This window comes from Adiantum capillus-veneris, chromosome 3 (assembly GCF_014529385.1).
Source record: "Adiantum capillus-veneris isolate H3 chromosome 3, ASM1452938v2, whole genome shotgun sequence".
In the NCBI taxonomy this organism is placed as follows: Eukaryota; Viridiplantae; Streptophyta; class Polypodiopsida; order Polypodiales; family Pteridaceae; genus Adiantum; species Adiantum capillus-veneris.
Genome location: NC_140933.1, coordinates 128,819,180 through 128,840,277, shown reverse-complemented (window position 1 = coordinate 128,840,277; position 21,098 = coordinate 128,819,180). Strand labels below are relative to the sequence as shown.

The 21,098-nt window shown below is 43.6% G+C and overlaps 1 protein-coding gene and 2 pseudogenes across 1 annotated transcript; 2 read left to right on the top strand and 1 right to left on the bottom strand.

The window, feature by feature from the left end:
* The first annotated feature begins 3,350 nt into the window (after positions 1–3,350).
* Positions 3,351–5,208, top strand: LOC147461699 (uncharacterized; annotated as a pseudogene).
* A 336-nt stretch (positions 5,209–5,544) lies between these two features.
* On the top strand, positions 5,545–6,409 carry LOC147461698 (uncharacterized; annotated as a pseudogene).
* A 9,174-nt stretch (positions 6,410–15,583) lies between these two features.
* Positions 15,584–18,432, bottom strand: LOC147461697 (GDP-mannose 4,6 dehydratase 1-like). The gene is made up of 3 exons (XM_086501564.1): positions 18,254–18,432; positions 17,525–17,921; positions 15,584–16,714 (listed from the first exon to the last, which is right to left on the bottom strand). The coding sequence occupies exons 2-3, from the start codon at positions 17,915–17,917 to the stop codon at positions 16,055–16,057; spliced, it is 1,053 nt and encodes a 350-aa protein (XP_086357690.1). The 5' UTR covers positions 17,918–17,921; positions 18,254–18,432; the 3' UTR covers positions 15,584–16,054.
* Positions 18,433–21,098: the final 2,666 nt, after the last annotated feature.

Below are 21,098 nucleotides of genomic sequence, written 5' to 3'. Positions count from 1 at the left end.
AAAATTGTTGCAAACTCTAGGCCGTCCGATGGTTTGTTGGATGGCTGCCACGTGTCGCAAGGCTTCTAGGGTTGTTTTATTAAGTTTCATTTGACGCATGTTGAACTCCTTTTCGTGCTACTCCTGGCGGGCCTTGGTCCTTTCTGCTCTGCTCCTGCCAGAGAATGTGGCGTGCATGCAGTGGGTGCTGTCCTTACGAGAAGACGACTGCACAACAGGTATTTGTCCTGCCAGAGCACCTAGAGTTGTTTCATACGCAACTTCCTTGTTTAATGTCGCGGGGTTTTCAAGGTTGTGGAAGGCCACTGCATTCAAGGGGGTTGCTCTGCAGGCTCAGGTGGCGAGGACGTGGCAGCAAGAGCTTTTTCATGCGCTGTTCTGCTGGTTTAATGCCGTAGGCGGGCTTCTCAAGGTCGTTGAAGGCGACCGTGCAGGCTGAGGTGACGAGCACTGCTCGTGTTGCTCTTTGTGGTTTAGTGCATGTGCTGAATGGAGCACGGGACATGTAATTTCCATGTGCTTATTGTAGCCTATATGACAGGCCAGAAAGGGCAAAAAAATGCTTTGTAATAAGTTCTTGTTTCGGGTGGTTATCATTATACTATGTCATGGCAGCAAGTCTGAGGATTTGTTTTGATGTATGAGCTTTTGAGCTACATTATCTAGTGGAAGATTCTCTGTCTGTCCTGCTTTGTACAAGCTTTTGAGCTACATTATCTAGTGGAAGATTCTCTCTCTGTTCTGCTTTTGCACATGTGTCCTCAAGTCTCAATCTTTGTTCTGATGTTTGAGTTTTCACCTATCTCTTGCTATTCAATTTGTATGTGCTTATATGCTGTAATTGCAAATTTAAATCAGTCGAGGAGTTGAAATTTGCTGACCGTCCGCCGCTGTACATTGGTTTGAGGGTTTGTTTCTTGCGTCTTAAAGTAGTTGCATCGACATTTATTTGGAGATCCTCTTTATCATGGCATCTGATGATGGCATTGTCAGTGGCGGTGAAGGGAGTGCAAGCAATGCCTCACCCAACGACAGTGAGAGCATGGACTTCTCTGGAGGTTTGCTTTTCTGTCTCGTGTGCTGGTGTTGTTTTACGTTGTCGGTATTGGTTTCTTTGTGCTTGCGAGTGATGCAATTGAAAAAGTTTGTTGCGCTGGTGTTGTTCTCCCGATCCTACTGCTTGCTTTTTGTTACGCTTGCAAGTGATGTACTCGTGATGGTGGTGTTGGGTCCACAAAAGTGCAACAGCAGGGCTGCAGGTGCATGGGCCCTTTCTCACAGTATCAGTAGTAGGTCACCCTACAAGGGGCTAGACCCTCATTACCCCAGTGTGGGATTGTCATCAGGCAGCGAGCTGCCCTGCGTGGAGCCGCGAGCAGCCATCAGGCAGTTGCTCACCCAGGAGCCGGGAGCAGCTTGAGCTCTATTCAATTGTGTGTCTCAGCACCCGCATACGGGTTCTGGCCATCTATTTCATATGCCTGCAGTGGGCTATGGTACTGTATCACTGCGCCCAGGTCAGGGGCTGTTTTGCTCATTCGCCTGGACTCTGCAGGGCCAGGGTGATCAACTCTCTTTGGGTTTGTGGACATAGGCAGCAGGCCTTTTTGACTGAGGGTTGTTACCTTCTTTTGGCATGTATTCTGGTTGCGGAGCTCTGTCGAGCTAGACATCTCCTGGACGTGTTCGGCTTACGCTTTGAGACTCGGAGTTGGCTCGGAGGTCCGAGGGATTGTGGATCCCTCTCTCTATTTTGGTACTTACCTATCATTCAGGTGTTGCCGGCCACTATAGACCTGGCCATAGTGTTGCTCTCGGGCTTGAGAACCCCTCGTGTGTTGATAATTGTTGGAGTATTGTGGGTTCCCTGTTGTATCAGACCAGGGGCCCTAACATGTCTTCACCTTCAGCAGGCCCTGTTCAATCCCATCGAGTACCCCGCTAGGGGGCTCCTTATCAACAAACCTAGGTAGCCCTAATCGCCATCCATGACTTCGATAGCTGCCCCGTTCAACGTTGCTCCATGTGATCATAAGGTTGCAATACAACAACACGAGCATCACAACAAATCTGGGCTCGATCTCCCAAGACCCTCATTTACTGTCATGTTTGAAACCAAACTCGGCCCATACCATGTTACCTCCTTGCATTTTGCCTGGCTCTCCAGCTCAGGCTCCACTTGTCCATGCCATCTTGACCATCGAGGAGATCGTTTGCTGTATTGCAGGACGTCTCAGGTAAAGGGACAGCCAACCCTTTGGTTGCATCATGTTTGGCCAGTCAAGCCAGGCCTGGGGGCTCAAGGTCCTCAAAAAAAATCCAGTCCAAACTTTGCTCCATGCTCGCCATTCAATGGACAGTTCTTCCATGTATCAAGTGAGTACAATGATTACGACTAGGACACTAGTTCCTACTAACCACCGCTCATTTGCCCAAACCATCTCGATAACATGCTTGGCCGTCCGCTGATTCGCGGGACGCCTCAGTCGGGGGGAGTTTGAACCCTCCAACCTCACCATATCTGATCCGTCAAACTAGGTCTGAAAACCCTAGCTCTTAATGGCCATGATTTGTGAATACTTCACGAACGGGCACCTCGCCCTGAGTGACAAACCCGAAAACTGGTGGTTCATTACATCTTCATCGAAGTACAATTGCACGTTCACCATAATCTGCCCCTGCCTACCAAGGCGCATGCCCGTTGAGAACAACCCCAAAGGTGTTGCCTCCAGTTCCTTTAACTCTGCATACACCCCACTCGACGACCCTTTGACTTTGCTAATCATAGCACTAGCATCATGCACACGCAACGGTTGTCCCGTATCCCACAACCCCAATCTTTTTAGGTTCTGGTTATACCTTTTCTAACCCGTCTTTTCTTGCAACAGCTCACAAACCTCAGTAAGCCGAGCCTCGGGCATCAGTCCTTCATTAGCTTTTGACTTATGCATGTCTACGCATGCTCGCATTTCCCCATTGCCTGAGGGGAGTGAATCGACAGGCTCCACCTGACGCTCTTTATGATCATCCTCACTTGAGTAACTCGCAATCTTGCCACCTGGCTCGGAGGTCTCCATATGCGTTGCCTCTCGAGCAGGAGCTCATGATGTTATGCATTGTATGAAAAATGTTGAGAGACTTCGTTTTCCTGCATGAGAAAATTTATAAATCTTCTTGTGTATGTAACCTACCGAGGGATTTGAAACGTGACATTTTCCAAGATTAAATAACTTGCTTGATTGCTCATCCAAAAAGAAATCATATTTGGCGCATGCTTGTTCGCATCCTTTCAAGAAGTTCATTTCTGCGCCTCGTTCTTCCTTTGCTTTTACGAGTGTGCTGCTTGTAGGATGTTTTTTACGCCTTCTTTGCTTTGCTCAACTAGTCAATGCTATGGTTAATTGGATACTTCCTTTTCTTTTCCTCCTGCAGAGCTGCGTAGGCTCGTTGAGTCTCCTCCATGTCCTGTAGGCAAACGTTCATCGCACCTGGTAGTGTTGAGCTTTGCCGAGTCGCCCCCAAATCCGGGCTTCGAGGATATTGCAGTTGGGAAGAGGTGTAGGCGTGCCTTGCTTCAAGGAAGCCCTGCTATCGATCCCGTTGGGAGTGCAGGTATGGCCAGTGTGCACAATCATTCTTTGTGGAACAGGCTTGACGTGTCTACGATGTTCTTCGCTACAATGCATTCTTGAGTGTTGAGTTGCGTTAAGATGGTGCTCTACTTTTTTTTGCAGGCAAAGGATACTCTCCACTAGGGGAGGAGTGCACACAAGCACCATCTTCGTCTCAACAACAACTTCCTTGCCCAGCTCACGAATTAGGCAAAGCTGCAGCCTCATTTTTTGAAGTTGGCCAATCTTCAGCTACTCACAATGTCTTGGACAGCGGCAAGCTACTGGACAAAGGGAAAAGCTTGTTAGTTAAGGAAACCTTGCTGCTATTCATGATTAGCGATATAGATGAGGATAGTAAACCTTTCTCCATAGAGGGAAAAATATTGAATTGGTATGGCACACACCGTTCCATCTCCCCTGGGCAAAAGAAAAATGCACGTTACTTCAAGTTCGACATCGTCGATGCCGATTGCATTGACACGATCACAGTCGTCGTTGTGGATCCCTTCATTGAGACCTACACCAAGGAGCTCAAGATCGGCTTGTTCGTCAGGATTGACTGTCCTCTTGTGAGGGCTAAAAACCATAATGATGCTGGGTCAGCTTTGTTCTCCTTGCATGTCGGTGCGTCAACAACCATTTGACCTTGTGACCCATTCCCTGTTGCTTTAGCTTTCTATCCTGAGACCAAGATAAGCACATTTCTTGCTGACGCTGCAATTTCCGAGACTACTAGCCCACGTCCACCCTTAGCGACACTGGCGCTTGTTGTCTTGCAAAGGCGTAATTTCCATCAGAGAATTGGCACTACATTTGGGGATTTGGTTGTTGTTGCTGATGGCCCGACCCCAGACGACAAAGCAGTTTATTTCTTTCAATATTGACAAACCTTTTATCATATGTAGGTCAGCTTTGTCAACTCTTGAAAGCATGACTATGATCAGGTCATGGCCCAGATGGCTAGGGAGGACATTGTTATGTTTGTGGCTAGGAATATTGGCCTCTTTGTTGGCAAGGTGCGCACATTGTCTGTTCTGGACGTCACAACTTTGGCCCCCGTGCGAGGATCACGCTTGAAGGAAGAATTGACCACAACATTTCATAGACAGTGTGAGATTCTCGGCTACAATAGAGAGGTGACTTTGTATGCTTTGCACTCAACCGGATAAAGACATCTTTAGTGGTCTTTACACGTTTGTTTTTTTTGTAGGTTGTGGGGACTTTGCACTTTGTGAACTTCAATAGAGCTCTCTTGCATTCCCAGTGCTCAGTTTGTGACTCGCCGAAGGTGAAGAAGTTTGAAGGCCGACTGTGTTTTTCTCTTTTCCATAAAGATCACGTCATCGACATGACTCTCAGGCTGGAGGCACAGATCCGAAGCAACATTGATAGACATGTTGTGGCGGTTCAAGTGTCAGGGTCTATGGTGGATCGTCTTCTGGGCTTGCCAAGGAGCTTTAAGGAGGTGTACATGTAGAGCATTCCAGAGGCAAGGGATATTTTATCGACATCTGTTGTCGAGGGTGTGTTCCAAATTGGCACAAATGGGTCTATGATATCTTTCACTCCTTAGTTGGAAACCTAGATGCTTTGAGAGCATGGATTTCCATAGCTTTTGGCCTTTCACCACGAATAACTATGCTTCCTTACCTAGACCCCTCTACAATCGATGAACTAAATTTTGGCTTGTCCATTGTATATCGAGTTTCATAAGAAAATGGTATCTTGCTTTTGAGCTTTGTTGCTGTGGTGTCTCTCCATAACTCGCTTTCTACTCTTCCTTCCTCTCCATCTTTTCAACCTTCCAAAACACAGACTCTCTCTCTCTCTCTCTCTCTCTCTCTCTCTCTCTCTCTCTCTTGCTCTAAGACACACACACAAACAAACACACAAGGCGACTTAATATTTACAATCTTTCCATGTCTTTCCAATGACTCACTTGGCCGAACACGATGTTGATACCGTTTTCGCGGCACAGTTTCCGAACAATTCAGACATCTTCCTCGCGCTACATCATCTCCAAAACTCAACAGGTGCACCGCATGACCTTAGATCAAATTTGCTCAACGACTTGTTTGAGAGCTTCTTGCTTGAAAGACATGCTGTCTCGGGTGCATGCCTCTTCTTCCCTACTGTGAACAGGGCCACTAGCGCAATGACGGCCACAAAATTCTCGTCTTTGTATTCAACATGCGCCAACTCACTTGCTCTTAGCCTCGACGTGTTAACGGTCTTCACTCGCTTTGCGACTTGCAGGTTAAAAGTGTATTTGAAAAGAAATGGAAGCGTGAGAACAATCATCTTGGGTATGCCATCGAAACCATTTCTTGCAAAGAGCATTCTGCTCTCCAAAACAAGCAATGGCATCGCATACCTTCCCACCTTCACAACGTGCTCAAGCCGTGCACGTGTTGGATGGAAAGAAGATGAGGTGGCCACTTTGCATAGGCTATGCTCGTTGCATGAGGGTTTGCTTGATGTTGAGGTGGTCCGCATGTTCCAAGCCAAGCACCCACACACGTTGCACACAACCCAGGCCGTGAAATGCAAGCTTTCACGCTTGAAGAACGAGAAGGGCCTGGTCACTTCACTGGTGCTCAGATACGACGCACCCATGCCAGGTTGAGCAAGCCGATTAAGAGATACAACAAAAGCATCAAGGACAAACCCATTACACCCTGTGAAAAATGTGGACGCTTGCTATTCCGACGCCAGCTAACACGTCAGCTTCTGACTTCAGTTGCGGAATCCACTTCAAGGAAGCGAAGACGCTATGGGGATGTGTACGTCTGTAGCCAGTGCAAGAAACACTTGACAAGCGATATCAATCGCCTGTGGAGCTTGCAAGAGACAGGGTTCAATCCAGCGCTTCCCTTTGTGTAACCCCGTAGAGGCACGCTTGGTCTCCATTCGTATCCCCTTCGCCAAGATACATGAACTGACGTACGATGGTCAGTATGGGCTTAGAGGTAGCGTTGTCAATGTGCTTGCCAACTTGGAGAAGAGCCAGGCTGTGCTGCCTCGCTTCATTGAGGATGAGGCTTCTGTCCTTGTGGGAATCAAACGGATAGATGTTACTTAAGCGGTGTTGTGCGACCCCTGCTCACAATGCGTGCAACCACTACGCTATTGTCCACACCACTCTACACGATAGAAGGTGTCATCATCAATGATAAGTGGATTGCACACCTTTCTAGTCTAAGTATGCCTCCTACAAATACCCTTGACGCCAATGCGCATGATGTTGAGCTTCAGGACGAAAAGACTGATGTCATGCTTCATGGGGTCACAAGTGCGGCAGAGGTTGTCGATTACAGTGGCAAGATTCTTCATGTTGCACCTTGCGAGGGCAATTCACCGTTGAGCATCTTCATGGACGAGTATTGCGAAGAGTTGAGCTTCCCAACTCTTTTCTTCGGGTCCCCTAGAAGATATAGAGAAGCCGCAAGCAAAGATTATCAAACGATTGCAAAGTGGGAGCTCTTGAACATTAACAGAAGATTCGCCGTGGACATCGAGAATTTATTTTTCAAGTCTATCAAAATCATGTCACAACAAGTTGCTTCCTCTGTTTGGGTGCGAATGCGGAAGGGAAAGCTAGCAGGTACAACTCTGACTGCAAGGCAAGTTGTAGAAGACACAAACATAGAGAGGCTTCTCAACTCAAGGTTAGGCTTCAGAGACTTTGAGGCACTGCGCACATCCCCCAACTACAAGGAAAAGATGAAAAAAAATGTCTTCACAATGATCCGACAACTTGGACCACCCACATTTTTTGTCACGTTCTCCTTCGCAGAGCGAAGATGGAAAGAGCTTCTTGCTGCACTAGAAAAGTTAGTCCCGCTGAGCCACGAGCCCGAGGAGAGCCTGAGCACAACCAACGTCGCCTCATTTGTGCCGATCCCATTACAACTGCTCGTTTCTACGTCAACAGGTTCAGCGCAATGAAACGGTTGTTGTGGACTGATTCCTCCATATGTGGCAAAATACGAGACTTCTTTTTCATCACGGAGTTCCAAAGTCGCGGTAGCCAACATGATCATGGTTTGTTGTGGCTAGAAAATGCTCCATCACTCACAACGCACTCAGATCAAGATATTGTAATGATACCCATATTAGCACAGATGGATCCATCTTGCCCAATGACCTTTCTGAAGCTTAGAAGCACAAGCACCATAAGACTTGCCAAAAGAAGAGCAAAAGTTGCCGTTTTGGATTTCCACATTTTTCCATGCCATTCACAACTATTATCCGGCAAGGAATACTTGAGGCGAACATAGCTAGACAAGGTAAGCTTTACTTGCAACAAGTTGGAAGACAACTCAGCCAAATTGATTTACAAAATGCCCCTACATTTGAAGAATGGCTAGAACAAGTACAACTCTCCATGGAACAGTACTTGCTTGCATTGCAAGCAACTATCTCGGGACCCACTATTTTCCTCAAGCGCAAACCAAGCGATATATTCACGAACAACTTCAACAAGTCAATAGCTTCACTTTGGAATGCAAGCACAGATATACAATTCGTGCTAAACACACATGGAGCTGCGAGCTACTGCACCTCATACATGACAAAAATGGACAATACATTAATAGGAGCAATCAAGGCACATCTTGATCACTGTGTCGCAAACAATGCAACAACGTTGGAGAGACTACGAAAAGTTGGTAGCACAATCCTTAACACACAGCATATTAGTTCACAACAAGCTGCTTACATATGTCTCTCGCTTCCATTGCATAGCTCCTCTAGAGAATTCATATACATAAATACTAATCCACCTGAAAAGCGTGCTCTTGTTCTAAAAAAAAAGAACACCTTGCAAAAAATGCACCCCGACACGACATAAATCTTCTCTGCCTCCATCATTGACAAATATGCCTCCAGACCACACTCGTTCTTTGCCATGTGCTTGGCCCAGTTCGCTTCCACAACCAAAAATCTCTCCAAGCCTGACACGTTGCTGCGGAGGGCACGCATCATACGGTACGTTAGATACAATAAAGCCAAAGACCCTGACAACCACTACACAGAACAATGCCTTCTCTTCTTGCCGTGGTCAAGCAATGAGAATGAGCACCTGCTCGAAGGTTCGTCTTGGATCGATGTCTACACTTTGAACGTTGAGACAGTGAAAAACAATGAATCACAGTTCGTAGTCGAAAAAGCTCCGCTCGACAGGTTCGCAACAATCGTCACAACCTCATGCAACACGAGAAGTGTAAGCTCCTTGAACGATTCCGACAATGCCAACATGATGATCAACACCCCATCAAAGCAACCGACGAAGAAACCATTTGCTTTGCATTTTTCCAAACATATTGGCATGACCAATGAGGATTTCCACGCAGCAATAAAGAAGCTAAACCCACAACAGCGACTCATCCTCGATGATGTCATGCTCAAAAAACGCATAGTGCCGTCAGAAAAGATACATCTCTTCCTCACAGGTGGAGCAGGCACTAGAAAAACATTCACGTTGCTCTTGCTAGTCGAAGCCCTCATTCGTTTCTACACACATAAGTCAGGCCACAATCCTGACTTTCATAAGGCACTCCTGATGGCATATACAGGCAAGGTAGCATTCAACATTGGTGGCACAACTATACACTCAACTTTACATTTTCCTTTGATAACTACGACACACGGAAGCCTCAGAGCAGAAAAGCTAGATGCATTGTCCTTACTTTATCAAGACTTGGAGCTTGTAGTGTTTGATGAAGTCTCCTTGATAGGATCAAGTGTCTTCTCATTGGCTGACTCACGTCTTCGTGCCATCAAGAGAAAACACGATCAGCCTTTTGGTGGCCTTGATGTCATACTCTGTGGTGACCTCTGCCAAGCTAGCCCAGTCAAAGGCCCTTGGATATTCACAAGCAAGCAGCCTCTTCTAGAGGCGGTTGCACCTTCGTAGTGGCATGAATTCCCTAAGTGCTACGAACTAACGATGACAATGAGACAAACCGATGGACATTTTATAGAGGTGCTCAATAGAATGAGAATTGGCTCGCACTCCAGTAGCGACCTTGCATACATTAACAACTCCTTCCACAGAGAGTTGCCTGTTGACATAACCATATCACACCTATTCTACTCTAACAAGGCAAAGGATGAACACAATGAAAAGGTCTTCGCACAATTTCCCGGTGAGCCACACATATTCAAAGCGATTGACAAGCGTGCCGCTTCTTGCAGCAAACAATAGCAATTCCATTGGATGCCAGACAAAACTACGGGTCTCCAAGCAACATTGTGTCTGAAGCTAGGCCTAGTGGTCGAGCTATGTGCTGGAAATCTGGACATTCTCGATGGCCTCGTGAACGGTGCAGAAGGCGTCTACAAGCTCTACACTACATTCTCCGACACGACATGCCTCTGGATTCATTTCACCAACCCTAGCATAGGGCAAAAACAAAGGTATGACCACCGTCATCTTCGCAACCCACTCACATTGTCTGGTTAAACACTAATTCTCCGCATCACACGCAAATTCCAAATTGGAAAGAACTACTTCAACACCCTCACATGCAAGCAATTCCCAGTTCAGCTTGCCGCAACCCGCACAATTCACTGATCACAAGGGCTTACACTCAACACACTGGCTTTAGACCCCAAAGGAATTAGGTCTCACGGCCTCACATGCACTGCTCTCACACGAATTCGTGACACTGCAAATCTATATTTGATAGAGAGATTGCTACCGTGCAACATTCACACCGATGCATCTGTCCTCAAAGAACTCCACAGATTGAGAACAGAAGCAGCTTATTCCCCTGTCCTGAAGCAGCTGCATCTCCACCAAGATACGCATTACATTGTGCAATCACTAAACGTCGTCTCCCTTGGAAAGCATGCAAACGATATCATCCACGACAAAAGCCTGATGGCCTCCGACATCCTCTGCCTACAAGAGACTCGACAACATACGACAACCATTCTAGGCTTCCACAGCATATCCTCAACACAGCTACACGGCATCTCCATTCTCCATAAAAAGAACCTAATACCTACACAAATACACATGTGCATAAATCAAACGCTTGAAACGATCCATGCAACTTTCCACTGCACCAACAAGTGTCTGGCGACAGTCATTTCACTCTACAGGGCACCGACATCATCGCTCCCACAGTTCCTGCATAGCATCTCCAATCTTCTTGATTCAACCCGCACCATGCGACCACTATTCATAATGGGAGTTTTCAACATTGACGCACTTCAGGAAACCATTACATATAGAACCCTTTCCAACCTCGTTCTCAGCACGGTCTCCACCAATTGATACACCATCCAACCACAGTACACAACTCTATGCTAGACCACGTATGGGTTAGCAATGACCTACCACAAACCACATCCGGCACTAACTACAACTACTGGTCCGATCACTCCACTACATACCTCCTCATCGCCAAAAACTAACCTTCCCTTGCTTTCTGCAGGCCATTGTGAGGTCTCACCTTGTTTGAAAAAGCATGCATTCAAAGGTAGTTATTGTAAATGTGTCCTCTACAATAAAATGATATGTTTGAGTAGCGGAATAGGCAGATTGCAAAAGTTTCGAGAGCATTGATGAATGAGAAGAATATGCATCATTGGTATTGGGCCGAGACAGTCTCTATAGCTATCCCTATAGAGACTACATCATTGTTATTTGGCCGAGGTAGTCTCTATAGCTGTCCATATTTTGAACAAGACCCCTGCCAATGCAATACAAAATTTGATGAAGAGAAGTTTAGAGGCATATATGTCAAATATTGTGCAAAATGTAGTACCCACTTGTTTTGAGGCTGTTGTAGAAAATGCAAAGTGAAAGATGGCTATGGATGAGGAGATAGCTGCCCTTAATATAGATGAGACATAGATTTGGCTCCATTGTTGTATGGAAAAATATGATTGGCTGTAAGTAGGTCTACAAAGTGAAGCATATTGTAGATAGTCGAGTGGGTAGGTACAAGGGTAGATTGGTAGCAAAGATTCATGCACCTACTTACGAGATGGACTCTGAGAAGACTTTAGTTTCATAGCTAAGATGGCTACATTCGTACCAAATGACGTGAAGAATGCATTCTTCCATGGGGACTTGCAATAAGAAGTATATACAAAGAAACCACAGGGGTATGAGGATGTGAGAAATCCCAAACGTGTATGTGTTATGCCAAAAGGAATACTTAATCTAGATAAGGCCTTGTCCTAACTCCATTGGTCTACCCTATATTATCACTCATGTATAAATAACCTCATCTCCTCGCACATCTTGAGATTACCTAGAGATTGTATCCCTCCAGAGTTCTTATATCCTAGTTATAATACTTTTATCATTATGACTATCGTGGTTTCTGCCTAAGTATTGTCTTTTGTGTGTTTACCTAACATGCAAACATGATATCAGAGCAAGACATGTGAGTTTACTCCATTTATAGTATTTTTTATTTCTTATCGCATTAGTATGTGCCTACGATTTTTGAAAATGAAAATCGTGGAGAATCTTGGCAGATTCGAGCAAAAAAAAAGGACATACTGGGGCCTTGACTACAGCGCACGCGGAGAGAGAGAGAGAGAGAGAGAGAGAGAGAGAGAGAGAGAGAGAGAGAGAGAGAGAGAGAGAGAGAGAGAGAGAGAGAGAGAGAGAGAGAGAGAGAGAGAGAGAGAGAGAGAGAGAGAGAGAGAGAGAGAGAGGGGGGGGGGGGGGAATGGGAGGGTGGCCGTTGGGGAGGTATGACCGCAGGAGCAAGTGAGTTTTTTTAAAATTCGTGGGTTACTATAGGCGGAAAGAGGGAGTGGATGTTGGGTTGGCTACGTGAGTTTCTAATGAGGTTCTCATGCAAATAAGCCGAGTTTGAATCCGTCATCCCACTTTTACTAGAGACAATAAAGATCTCAAATCAGTCCTACCATTGGGACTTAAGGATCGTTCGGAGGAGGAGGTATCGGACGAAGTATTGAATATAATAAAAGTTGAACCAATATGTATGTCATTAGTCTTGGAGATTTATCCATTATACTCTTCATAGGATCTATTATCTAAGGGTAATCGATACAGCTAGTTGTATGTCTCTCTTTGATAATGATTAAGATACACCTCACTTATATTAGATTTTGTGTCACTTTCTATCTTTATGCTCATTAAAGAGTCTTGCTTTATTGAGAAGGTCAACTAAAGGCTTGGCCTTTGTGAGTTAATACTCAATACTCATAGACTTTAAAATAATGTTGTTCCTCTTCCCGGAAGTCGTAATCTGCTGACAAGACTCTTCTTGCTAACTCATACTACTCCCCTATCGTCCTCTAGCCTGTATTTGCATTGTAAGGCATCTCATCCCTCGTGTTATAGGCATCCAATACTAACACCCTTAGGCAACCTCAACTTACACCCTATAAGGCAACCCTCAAGAAATTATGGGAAACCACACCCCAAATCAATGTTCTTGAAGCATCCACTCGCAAGTGGCATCTATTTGAATGCTCCCATGCTCTCTGATTTATTTATTTTTTGAGGATCTGCAAGGCACACTTCAGACTTAGCTTTAAGTGGATACACCAATGCATGCCTACAGTAATCATCAATGAAAGTCACGAAAAACATATAATTCCCAAAAATGTAGTTTGTCACAAGTTGCAACCTGCATGTAGCCCTTATTGCACCATTCTTTGGAAACTTTAAACACTACATTCTACCCAAAATATAGCCTTCATAAACATGCTCAGAAGGTGCTTCAAGAGACGGTAAAGAAGCGACCATATCGGATTTCTACAAGCGCAACAAACTGCTAACAATTCAAATGCCCAAAATGTGCATACCAAAATTTGGTATTTGAAGCAACTTTTGAATCCACAAGTGCATTTGCAAAGTTCTACCCATACTTGTCATACAAATTGAGCTTATACAACCCACAACACAAAATGCCAGATGCAACAATTTCATCACCAAAACTGAGATCACAAATTGTACATCTATCATCCACAAATTTGACAACAAAGACAAGTCTTGCAAGTAAAGATATAGACACAAGTTTTTTTTTAATCCTTGGTACATAAAATGCATCAACAAGTATGAAAGAACTACCCTTCGTAGTCATTAGCACAATCTTTCCAATTTCCTTGACTGGATAAGAGGCATTATTAGCACACGTGAACGTATTCCCATGAGGGACAGCCTTGACAAAGGCAAACAAGTCACGATGTGAAGTAATGTGCTTTGTAGCACCACTATCAAAGTACCAAACATGTGACTCTGCAGCAGCAAGTGACATACATGTATCATGGACAAAGGGATCATAAGCACACTCTGCACGAAATGACCACTATACATCTACATCAACAACACAATGTCCATTTCGAGAAGAAAATTCTACAAAAGTTGCATTGTGGATCGAGCCTCTTTCTTCTTTGCCTCTTTTGTCTTTAACTTAGGACATTGCTTTGCCAAGTGTTCATTAGTCTTGCAATAACGAAAACGCATTTTCTTCTTTCCTTTTTTATCAGAATTCCTAGAGGAGTTGCTACTAGTAGAAGCATTAGATTCAGGTGATCTGCTTCTCACTAAAGAACCATGAGAAGTGGTTGCATTGCTATTACCACCTTTTCTTTGAGCAACAACAAAAGTCTATTCAACTACACACTATTTAGTCATGTTCTTTCCTAAAAGTGACTCTTGTAACAACAATATCCATCATGCATCAAACTTGATAGCTTGAGGGTTTCCTTGGTCATAAGTCTCCAAGTACTAGCAAAAGTTTGATAAGAGTCTAACAATGCATTGAGAATAGTCTACACAAGTGACTTGTCAAAAATGACTTCACTTGCGTAAATGAGTTTCTCATTGATATCCTTGATACCAATAAGAAAAGTGTCCATGTTGTCTTTCTCTTGCATAACTTTAACTCCAAGTCTTTATGCAACAATGCAATTTTAGCCTCATTGCGACTTGCATAAAGACTAGCCACAGTATCCCAAGCCTGTTTTGTTGATTTTCCTAAGCAAATGTGAGGAGCAATAGTGCACTTCACAACTAATGCGATCAACGCATGAGCCTACGCATCTTTAACATCCCAACGAGATTGCTCAATTGTAGGCAAAATAACTCTAGCAGCAATAGACCCGCTAGAACCTGCGTCATCCTCAACAGAGCCTGTATCCATAGAAGGCAGACATACATCAATGCACTGCACAACATTTGAAAAACCCTTTGAAACAAGAACATGCGTCATCATGTAATCCCACATCAGGTAGTTATCCCCATTCAATTTTTCCTCAACAACAAACATCTTGACAAGACCTATGTTGTTGTCGACTGCACCTTATGTGAAAAACTGCTTCAAAAGAGGAAAAATAAAGTAGGACTAACACGTGCTATGTAGCACAACCCGACAAAAATTATGCATTAAAGAACAAAATCACTTTCGGAGTACTGCATGTAGTGGAGACAGAGGCCGAAATGAGCCAAGATCAAAATTTTGAGTACACATAGCTCTATGAGCGATCTCGAAGAATTGCTCACCCAATTCGGAGAAAGTGAGAAGGGGGTGTTGGTGACTATGCCTGGGAAGACGCAACCTGCTCTGTTACCAACTGTTGGATTTAGGATTGTAGAGATACACACACAACTTGGAGAAGATGAAGAAGCTCAATGCACACACAACAAAGAGTGTATTGCTTAGTGTGTGCTCTAGAGTGATGGCATATATACATTGCATAGGGAAAAAACTCCTAGTGAACCAACAGTCCTAAGTGTGTTCACAAACATCACTACCACATGTATGGTAACAATGTAGTGCCCCAATGGTCGTAAGTGTGTCCACAAACATCACTACCACATGTATGGTAACAATGTCGTGCTGCTTCACCCCATTGTAAACTAACTCTAAACTTATATGAGCTCCAACATTGTTGTAATATCTAGTTTACTTTTCTAATATATTTCCTCTTTTATTCAAAAAGAAACTGGTGGACAACTTTTGGGAGGAATTTATTTATACCCTTTTTGTTGGAGTCAACAATTATGAATGGATTTTTTGGTTCGTTCCAAAACCCTATCAAGGCTTGTTACCAAAGTAACTTTCTTAGCCCAAAATAGAGAAAGCAAGCATTAAGTGACCTTTGACATTAAGCTACCAATTGAGTTGGGAGTATGGAAGCTCTCTTTGGTGTTTTTAATCCTGTTAGCACTAAAAAGTTTACACAAAAGCTTAGGCTTCTTGTTGCAGTAACTTGAGATGTTGGGCTTAATCAATATTTGTTATGTTCTGAGCAGATATGGATTGCTTGCTAGTAGGAACGGGATAGACATATTCGCAAAAAACAATCAATATAAAGTGTAAAATTTTTCATCTGCTGCTAAACGAAAAAATGCAGAGAATTCCATATGCTGCTTAGAAAACTCAGAAATGCTCATAAGCAAAATGCTGAGTTTTTTATTGAGCAATGACGAAAAGCGCTCAGGGTTGTTGCCTCGAATCAATGTAGCCATGCTCGACAAGTATTTTCTCCCTTTTGGCTTTCTCTAAATCTGAGTCCACCATCATGGCTACCAGCTGCTTGAAGCTCACCTTAGGTGCCCATCCAAGTACTTCCTTCGCCTTTGTGGCACAGCCCCTTAGATTGTCCACTTCAGCAGGTCGAAAATACCGGGGATCGACTTCAACATGCTCTTTCCAATTTAATCCCACATACCCAAATGCCGCTTCGAGAAATTCCTCAACAGTATGAGAATCCTCTGTCGCAACGACATAATCATCTGGCTTGTCTTGCTGTAGCATGAGCCACATTGCCTCTACATAGTCCCCTGCAAATCCCCAATCTCGTGAAGCCTTCAGATTCCCAAGGAAAAGCTTGTTCTGCAGTCCAACCTTGATTCTCCCTACAGCTCGCGTGATCTTCCTTGTCACAAAGTTCTCTCCTCTTCGAGGGGACTCGTGATTAAAGAGGATGCCATTGCATGCAAAAAGCCCATACGCTTCTCTATAATTAACTGTGTACCAATGAGCCGCAACTTTCGACACTGCATAGGGGCTTCTAGGATGGAAGCTGGTATTCTCATCTTGTGGAGGTGGTGTAGCTCCATACATTTCAGAGGATCCTGCTTGATAGTAGCGTACCTAGTGACAGTCAGGAACAAAGGTAAGAAGTCCGCATCAGATTAAATAATGGCTTGATTGCAAGCATTCGTACATCCTGACTGAACATGAACAACCCATTAGCAGATTGAATGACATGAAGTGAACATATGTGGCTTAAAGATTGACAATATCCAAAAAGGCAATTTTCCAACAGAGAGGTGCAATCATCAAAGTGATATGGCATGGGGGCACAACTCAAAGGGAGGTCACCATCCCAGTACTGTTCCTATACATGCACACTTAACTGCACGGTTTCCACAAACTGGTCTAGCCATCCAGACCCCAAAATCTAAGGTGTTAGGAACCTCTGGTGTGGCCAATTTATGCAAAGCCTTACTGCTCGGCACCACTTACAGCTCACAAGTTGGGCTTACCTCAACACAAAGCCCTCACGATCCTTGGTCATTCTAACCTATTATACCCTCCAGCTCATTTTTAAACATCAGCTTCCTTGCCCATGAAAGATGGATGTAGAATAGAACATGAACACATAGGACAGATGCTCAAAATTGAAGAGTATTTCTTTTAGTGCAATAAAAATATAATACAGAGAGTGCATTGCCTTTAAAAGACTACGTTAAACTGCCGTCTCTCAAAAAACAATTTGGCCCCTCTAATTGCTTCTCATTTCTGGATCTGATTCATAAAGCAAGCACTGCATCTTATCTTCATCTTAAAATATGTCATTGTTATGCCACATTCAGCAGACAGAGCCATAATATCTAGAATTTATTTGCTCATCCAAACCAAATCCATATGCATACAAAAGGAATAAGATCAATCGCATACCTCTCGTCCTGTGCTCTCAATGTGAGCACGGACAGCTTCCAGTAGACGAAGGGCACCAGTAGCCACAACATCTGCAGTATAATCAGGGTTTTCAAAAGAAATGCCCACGTGCGATTGGGCACCCAAATTGTAAACTTCATCAGGGCAAATGGTGTCAACCCACTTTCTGAGAGCAGACGCATCACTCAAATCACCATAATGAAGCTTCATGCGTGCACATGAGTTATGGGGATCAATGTAGATATGATCGAGCCTTTGTGTGTTGAAGTTTGAAGACCTCCTTATGACGCCATGCACTTCATAGCCCTTGCTGAGCAGAAACTCCGTGAGATACGATCCATCCTGGCCAGTAATACCAGTTATCAAAGCTTTCTTGGGCATCTTTTCCTCCATCTTGCTGCCAAGTTACGCATGAAATTCACAAACACAGAACCCACAAAACATCAGTATTATGCTTCCATTGTTAAGCATCAAGAAGAGATGCAAAGAGCGAAGAGCAGAAAAACAATGCGTGAAGAGACAGAGATGTCGAGAAAATGCAAAAACCAGATACTGAGAAACTAGCTCTTAAGACAGAGAAGGCTAAGAAAGCAAAACGAGAGCGCAGCGATATGTTTTCTGATCGCAAAATGAATCGCAATCAGGTTTTAGAATGCAGAAGCAGTTCATGATTAGTTTGCAGGACCGTATGGAGGCAATTTGAAAGAAAAGGTAATGTAGCTGGTACACCTTTGTAGGAAGAAACACAAGAGTGGAGAACTGGCGATGGCGAAAGAAGCTCTTGGGCAATGGAAGCTCCAGCTCTACCTACCGCTGCTTAAATAAATCGTAAAGTCGGGACCTTTCCATTTGCAAGCCACGACTCACAACTTACAAGGCACTACTTTTGTGCATTTCAAAATCTCTCATCTAGCACCTCTGTTGCTTATATAACCTAATCTCATCATCTCCATTGCCTAAATCACGCTAAGCTTTTTCAAATTTCATTTTGGGCAGATGATGAGAAGGTTAGTAACTATGATAAAATGGTCAGTGCAAGCTTGCTCTTTCTCACACTACCACATGCCTTCCCATAAACACATTCACACGTGCTATTCTTATCAAAATAAAAAGTTCAACCAGTTGCCAAATCCTAATCCTGAAGATAAGTATCTCCAAAGATTCCTTTGAATGAACATAAACCCATTTATGTGGGTGCCCTATTTCACATGCAATGAGTAAGTTTCTTGTAGTGTAAATTTCCCAATTGAAAATGAAAAATACTCGCAGATAACTCTATTGGTTGCTATGTCTTGCGACGAAAATTTGATTATACTTGCTTTAAAATTTGCGGAGATGTTGGTTGCTGGTTTAGTTTGGCACGACAACCTCTCTTAAAAAACACAATGCACCTTCTTTTAAAAAGAAGCGCTAAAATTTAATCCAAAGTGAAAAACAAGCTACTCGTCCTGTCTCTACTAGGAGACAGTCCATTTAATTACCCAAAATCTTGACAAATTCTCCCCACACACACCCACATACCCACCCTGGCCCCCTGTGACGACAAGCCAAAATTATCAAAGGATTCGAACTCGGGCACGTGAAAGATCAGCTTCACCTCTGTTGCAGTAACCAATGCTAAATTCTACTGTCCAGACACTATCTATTATAATTTTCCACTTTCTTTTTCTCCCATAAACAGAACCGGCATTTTTTATTTCTAAGTGATGATGGCTTACACTTTCAATGCAAATGCTTTTTCTTTGAATATATCAACCATGAGGAGTAACTACATCATGCTAAGGTCAATCTACGAGATTTTCCAACTTCCATAGCACTGTCACTTTATTTGTTGTTTTGTTTGCCTTTTGATGAAGAGCCAACATGATTCCATCAAAACCTCTCTTATTGATTGGACTAACGCTTCCTTGAGAAGGCTTTGATCATTTGCCTGCCCAGTTCCACCTCAATGTGACTAAAAGACTACTGATCAACAAAGCAGTAGAGAGGCTTGACAACTACTGTATGCTTATGTGCGAGTCCAAGTTTGAGTGGAAAGCTTGGTGATGGCCCAAGGATAGACACTTCTTTAATCCGCAAACCAAGGATGTCTATCATACTCTAACGATTTTGATTGATTAGTTCTCCCCCCTAAATAAGCAACATGAAAAGCAATGGCTAAAGTCAAGATGGATGGCGATAATAAACAATATATGGGTCCTCAATGACCGCTCTCGATGAAGATCTTTTTGTGGAAGGTGTATTGGGGAGCTTTGCTGACAAGAGTTAAGATTCTTGCCAAAGGTATTGGTTCAGATAGATGCTTGGGATGCAAAATGGCTAGTGAGGACCTCCCTCACTTGTTCAAGGAGTGTTCGGCTATAAGTGGCTTGGCAGGAAAGATCTGCAAATGGGTACAAAAGACCTGGAAAATAGGATTCTTCAAGAACGACTTGTTCTTAGGAGGGAAGGCGATGAAAAGCCAAGTGTTGCTTGTATGCACACAAGTTGTATATTTTGTTACTTCAAGCAAGTCTAGAAGGCCACGAACTGTCAGGTGTTCGAGAATGCTCTCTCAACATGCATCTAGCTTCACGGAGATTTTATAAGAAAGCACAGAAGTGATTGTCTCCATTGATAAAAGGAAGGACTCGAATGAGTGGAGTAGGGCCACTAGTGTTGTGCTGACCGAAACAGGCTAACCAAAATATAGGTAGCGATTCGCCTCTTGATGGGGCCGGGTAGCTTATTGATGTATTACGAGATCCCTCAAAGCTCGACATGAGCTTGAGTTGATTTGTACATTTACTTTGGAAGAATTCGATACATCAACTCACAATTGTGAGTTTGAAAAAAAAGAAGAAGATAATAGTAGTACATTCAAGACAATCTTCTACATCCATAGAATGAAGAAGATGCAAAAAGGGGTGATTTGAAACTACGCAAAAGAGGATGAAGAATACAAAAAGAGGTTATCATACATTTGGTGCATTTTTGCACTTGAAAATGACAAATCAGACCACTTAGGAAGCCTTTTACAAAAGTAAAAATATTTTTAGTTTTGAACAACTATTCGACTTTTCCCAACAATTTTTAAGTGTGTTCACACATATTACTACCATACCATGATAACAAGTCCCTCATGGAAAAGATGCGATGAACATGAGTCCACCTGAAGTGTTAGGACTTAAATGCATCAATCCACCAAGGGCATTAAGCCAAAGCTTTGCAAAAAGCTCCAAAACCTCTCACTTTTGCGAAAAGATGTATAGGGTTGTCATGCATAGGCACATAAGCCTAATTGATCTCTCTTGGAGAGAGTCTCTCCCTAACATAATGATAACGCCTCTCAATGTGCTTCATGCGAGCATGAATCGCTAGGTTGCCTGTAACTACCAACCCACTCTAGCTACTCGTGAAGATAGTAGTGGCAATCCAATTATGGTCCATTAATTGTTGACCAACACCAAAATCGGCCATAGGGCATCTAAGCTAAACGCACTCCACTGTAGGTGTCATCAAAACTAATCTCTAATTCTCCCAAATGATTTTCTCATGTTAAACTGATCATTTAATATGGGGTAGTACCACAGGA